Source organism: Dipteris shenzhenensis, chromosome 5 (assembly GCF_047967505.1).
Source record: "Dipteris shenzhenensis isolate YYH24624 ecotype China chromosome 5, Dip_SZ_1.0, whole genome shotgun sequence".
In the NCBI taxonomy this organism is placed as follows: Eukaryota; Viridiplantae; Streptophyta; class Polypodiopsida; order Gleicheniales; family Dipteridaceae; genus Dipteris; species Dipteris shenzhenensis.
This window is the reverse complement of record NC_141600.1, coordinates 47,681,294-47,686,994: the sequence shown is the minus strand read 5'-3', so window position 1 is coordinate 47,686,994 and position 5,701 is coordinate 47,681,294. Positions and strand designations below refer to the sequence as shown.

General features: G+C 46.3%; 1 protein-coding gene across 1 annotated transcript; it reads right to left on the bottom strand.

Moving 5' to 3' along the window:
* Positions 1 to 1,709: 1,709 nt before the first annotated feature.
* LOC147902112 (pentatricopeptide repeat-containing protein At2g33680-like) lies at positions 1,710 to 5,183 on the bottom strand. The gene is made up of 2 exons (XM_087374425.1): positions 2,172 to 5,183; positions 1,710 to 1,982 (listed from the first exon to the last, which is right to left on the bottom strand). The coding sequence occupies exons 1-2, from the start codon at positions 5,181 to 5,183 to the stop codon at positions 1,710 to 1,712; spliced, it is 3,285 nt and encodes a 1,094-aa protein (XP_087230551.1).
* Positions 5,184 to 5,701: the final 518 nt, after the last annotated feature.

The window sequence follows — 5,701 nt, the reverse complement described above, 5'->3', positions numbered from 1 at the left end:
GACAACCCCCTTTGTTGCCAAATGTTGAAAGGAAAATCACATCCATGAGTTTTTTCAATCAAGACATTACCTGCCTCGAAGCTCCTATCACAAGGTGAATTCAATGCATTCATGCATGTCACAATCTTCGACACCTCACCTACCCTTCAACTAGCTCATGTCCATCCACACTCTTTGTTTTAACATATCCATTCATTCATCCACATCCCATAAGCCCTATCCTATTCTGAGGCCTTAAGCTTTAATTCTTGGGACCATTCGTACTCCCTGAGCCTACTTCAGGCATACCGAAGGGCATACGGCTGCAGACTAGCTGTGCGATGTGCCCATTGTGATACCTGATGCTGCCGTTTTGTGTGTACTTCAAACAGGTTCCAGAGCTGCCAGACGCTGCCGCCTGATTCCCCTAATACTGTTGGCAGCACCAATAGGCTACCTCCCGCTGCTCAGACATGTGTTTGTGGGCTGCCCATTGCTGACCCCTAACCTGCATCATATAGCCCAACTGACATGAAGCATTGAACATCTGCATTTTACTGGATGCTGGGCAGTACATGTTAGCCTCCCATCGATATGGAAATGAACACCCCATCTTGCACAAATTGCGGCTCACAAGTGGGGGCATACATAGCTGCTAACCATTGCACATCATGCAGTAGAGGATGCAAGTGACCATGTAGTCCTTCGTTACCAATTGGGCAACCTTGTAAGCTGCCTAGCCAACCAACCAAGCAACTGACCAGGCCTGGTCAACCTAGTCCAGCCAGCCTGAATAGCCCTGGGTTTGCATGTGGCTGGCCTAATCTATGTGATTTACGGCCTCCCAAAATAGCCATTTCCAGTGCAATGCAAGTAGCATTAGGTTGTTGACTCATCTGAAGATGATACATGTGATAGAGCATCCGAGTACCAAGTACTTTTCTGGTTGACCATCCAGGTGTCTACTGACTGGATTTGACATAACTGTTCACAACAAGGACGAAAATTTGGTGTGATGTGCTGCACAATCCTCCAAGCTGCGTAAGTCTATTCATTTGAGGGACTCATTTCATCAAGTGAACCCCTCTTTTTGTAGGCCTCCCTCTCACTGACGTAGATCACCGTACTGCCAAGATCAAGCAGCACTTCTGAACGTTCCCCTCCCTAAGCAGGGCTCATGAATCTAGGCAGGGATCCTGATGGTAACAGCTACCTGATGACAAGAACAGCCCCTCCTCAAGTTTCGGGACCATTACCTACCACTGCAGGATGCCTCTTTCCTCCCTTTAATCAGGGTGGCTCACAAACAGCAGCCATCAATAGAGTCTCCATTGTGTACTCATTAATACTAGAGTGCAAACCGAAAGACAGCATTTCACTGAATCCTGAGTAGGAATAATGTATGTGGCATTAATATTGTACAGTACTGTTTTGTCAAGGACAGTATCATTCTTTTTTGTACCAGTAAATTGCAACATGACTACTAACAGCAGCCAAAATTTTCAGGTGATTGAGGGATCGTTGAGCACTGTATACACTTTGTACTCCCTTCCTTACAAAAGCCAGTAAATTGGGAATACATCCTTGCATGCCCTGCTTGCCATCTCAACCTCTGATGAGTTTTGCAAACCTCATGGTTTTGCGCTTAGATAACAGCCACACATCGTGAACAAGCTCCTTAATTTAATAATACTCTAGACACTTTGTTACACCATCAACTACATCTACTCTCACTTATCTGCCCTTATAGCATAAATATTTGATAGTAACACATATGGAGTTGCACTTTTCAAATTAAATTGGAAACTGTGGCTTGCAGCACGCATTCCTCGTACAATGTCACCATGACCTCTGCAGGCAGCAAGCAAGCACAACCAGACTCTGGTGCTTTCTTTGAATGGTATACTCCTGATCAAGTCCTCTGCATCATCAAGATGTCCTGCACGACCAAGGATATCAATCATGCTAATACAGTGCTCCACCATATGTGTTATTCCATAATTCTGCATTGCAGAAAAAAAGAGATGCATGCCATCATCCACTCGTCCCGTATGGCTGCATGCCTTGAGAATGCTAAGAAAAGTGATTTGATTGGGCTCAAGCCTGTCGAGCTGCATTTTAGCAAAGAGATCCAGGGCCTCCTTGCCATTCCCATTCTGGGCACATGCAGCAATCATGGCACTCCATGAAACCACATCATGCTGAGGCATTTGATTAAACACAATCCCTGCATCCTGCAGACTTCCGCACTTGCCATACATATTGACAAGGGCGGTCCCCAAAGCAAAATTCCCCTCATATTCCATGTCAATAATGGCAGCATGGATCTCCTTCCCCTTTTCTATGACAGCCAGGTTGGCACATGCCTCAAGGGCACAGATAAAGGTAATGTGGGTGGGCTTGAAGCCTTGAAGGTGCATCTGATGAAAAAAGCTTAGTGCTTCTTTGCTGTGCCCATTGTGGACACAAGCCGCAATCATGGCACTCCAAGAGAAGACAGTATGCTGATGCATCTTGTCAAACACAATCCTTGAGTGATGTAGACTCCCACAATTGCCATACATATTGACAAGGGCCGTCCCCAAAGATAATTCACTGTTAAATCCACTGTCTAAAATCGCAGCATGAATCTTTTGCCCAACTTCTAGGGCCGTCATGCTAACACATGCATCAAGCGCAGAGAGGAAAGTGATTTGATTTGCCTGGAAGCCATCAAGATGCATTCTCTGAAGAAGAGTCAAAGCCTCTTCACCATCCCTGTTCTGCACACAACAGGCAATCATAGTACTCCAGGAAACCACATTCCGCTGAGACATTCTGTTGAACACATTTTTTGCATCATAAAGACTTCCACACTTGCCATACATATTGACAAGAGCGGTCTCCAAAACAACGTCTTCCTGGCATACACTTTCGAGAATAACAGCATGAATCTCCTTCCCTTCTTCCAGGGCTGCCAGGCTGGCACAAGCATCAAGGGCAGAGACAAAGGTGGCATGTTCTGGCTTGAAGCCACCAAGCTGCATCTGATGATAAAAATCCAACGCCCCATTGCCCTCCTCATTCTGAGCACATGCTGCAATCATAGCATTCCAAGTAATCACATTTCGCAGGGGCATTTGGCCGAATACAACCCTTGCACTGTGCAGATTCCCACATTTCCCATACATGTTCACTAGGGCAGTTCCCAACTCGACCAATCCATCGTATCCACTGTCTATTACAGAAGCATGGATCTGCTGTCCCTCATTTACAGCTGCCACGTTTGCACATGCATCAAGCGCATGGACAAATGTAGCCTCATTAGGCTTGGTGCCATCGAACTGCATTTGATAATAAAGATGCAGGGCATCGTCTCCACGCACATTTTGAATACAAGCTGCAATCATGACATTCCAAAGGCCTGTACTGTGCTCATGGGTATCACCAAACACGCTTTCTGCATCTTGCAGACTCATGCACTTTCCGTACATATTCACAAGGGAGGCAGTCACATCTTCTTGTCCTTCAAACCCACGCCTGACCATGGCAGTATGAATCTCATGCCCTTCATCTAGAGCTGTTACGCTGGCACATGCATTAAGAGTACAGATAAAGGTGATCTGGTCAGGTATGATGCAGTCATGCTGCATCTGATGGAAAACATCCAGGGCCTCCTTGCCATACCCATGGCTAGCATATGCTGCAATTATGGCATTCCAACAGATGACATCTCGCACAGACATTCGCTGAAACACAATCCTTGCATGGTCCAAACTCCCACATTTTCCATACATCTTAACAAGAGCACTACCAACAACTTCCTCTCCCTCGTATCCATTATCCACAATGGTAGCATGATTTACCTGTCCCTCTTCTAGCGCTGCCAGGGTTGAGCAGGCCTCAAGAGTAGAGAGAAAGGTAATCTGGTTTGGCTTGGTCCCATCCAACTGCATGTGATAGAAAAGGCAGAGACTTTCCTTGGCATGCCCATTCTGGGCACAGGCTGCTATCATGGCACTCCAAGAAACCACATTTCGCTTCCGAATTTGGCTAAAGATAGTCCATGCCTTGTGCAAACTCCCACACTTACCGTACATATTGACAAGGGCAGTCCCCACAATGACATCTCCTTCATGTCCACTGTTAACAATGGCAGCATGGATTTCCTTCCCCTCTTCAAGGACTGCCAAATTGGCACATGCGTCTAGAGTGCAGACAAATGCAATTTTGTCAGGCTTAATACTATCAAGCTGCATCCGATGGAAAATTTTAAGGGCCTCCTCGCTATGACCATTTTTGGCACATGCTGCAATCATGACACTCCAGGAGATCATATCCCACTTTTGCATACGGACAAACACATTCCTCGCATCGTTCAAACTTCCGCACTTGCCATACATCTTGACCATAGCCGTTCCCACGGTGACCTTTCCCTCATAACCACTCTCAATAATGGAAGCATGAATCTTCAGCCCTTCTTGTAAGGCCGCCAAGCTTGCACATGCATCGATAGCACAGATGAAGGTGACATGGTCTGGCTGGAAGCCATCAAGCTTCATTTCATCGATAAGCCGAAGGGCCTCCTTGGGATATCCATTCTTGGCATAAGCACTCATCAAAATATTCCACGAATACAAATTACGATAAGGAAGCCTCTCAAATACTGATCGAGAATCCTCCATGCTCCCACAATCGCCATACATCTGGACGAGACAGTTTCCCAAGAATACGTTGTTGTCCAATCCATGGGTGCGAATGTAAGCGTGCAGACGTCTACCATCGGCCAAGACCTTAGCTTCACCGCAACGCTTCAAGAGAGAGACCAAGGTGGCGAACTCTATCCTCTCGTTTTGCAGAAGGTCCAGATTCAGGCCAAGCGACACATTTCGAGCTGCAGATGAATAGCACTTGACTATTAAACGACGCACTTCTTTCTGCTGTCCCGTGAAGTCCAGGACAGGTTGTAGAATTCCTGAAGACGGAATGGCATCAGGAGTGGTACATTGCCTTAATTTCCCGTGTGCTACTTGCCCCCAACGACCCTGTAAGGAGCTGTCGACAGACAAACAACCGACGATCCGATCCCAAGAATCATTGCGACGTTTCCAAATGAAGAGCCTCAGTGTGCAACTAGGAGAGGCAGAAGACGAAGATAACGAGGGGTGAGAAGAAGGTGAAGGAGAAGGCGAAGCAGATATAGAGCAGCGAAGCAAAAGCAGCATGGCGGCGTGGGTTCTACAGTGTCTAGTTCACCCATAACTGTTCTTAAAGCCCAAATTCACAGAAGTGAACGTACTCGGCAATGGGCTTGGGGAGCTACCTGCCGCTTTGGGGAATGTGCATGAGGGAAGGGCCATTGGATTTGAGAGAGTTCAATCTTTTCTTGAATTTGAAGGTGCTCCATTGGCGATGTTCACTTTGTAGTTGTTACAGATTGGATGGGGCTTTGGCTCCTTTTGGCCATTTCTCCTTTTTGAATTGCATATTTATTGTTTCCCAAGAATCGAATATTTCGAGTACTTTGGCTTATCCTTTGTTTGTTCGTGTGTGCTTATACTGTGGTTAATTTTCTTTGGAATTCAAATTATGCAGCACCATGGGCAGTTTCTCTCGCTGCATTTGGTTTGATTGGATGATCGAGATTAACTCTTGGCCGACCTTGGACCTTTACATATAGAGGAATGGGCTGAGAGGAGCGCTTTTGAAACACGTTCCGATTGGACAATGCGACTCCATTTCC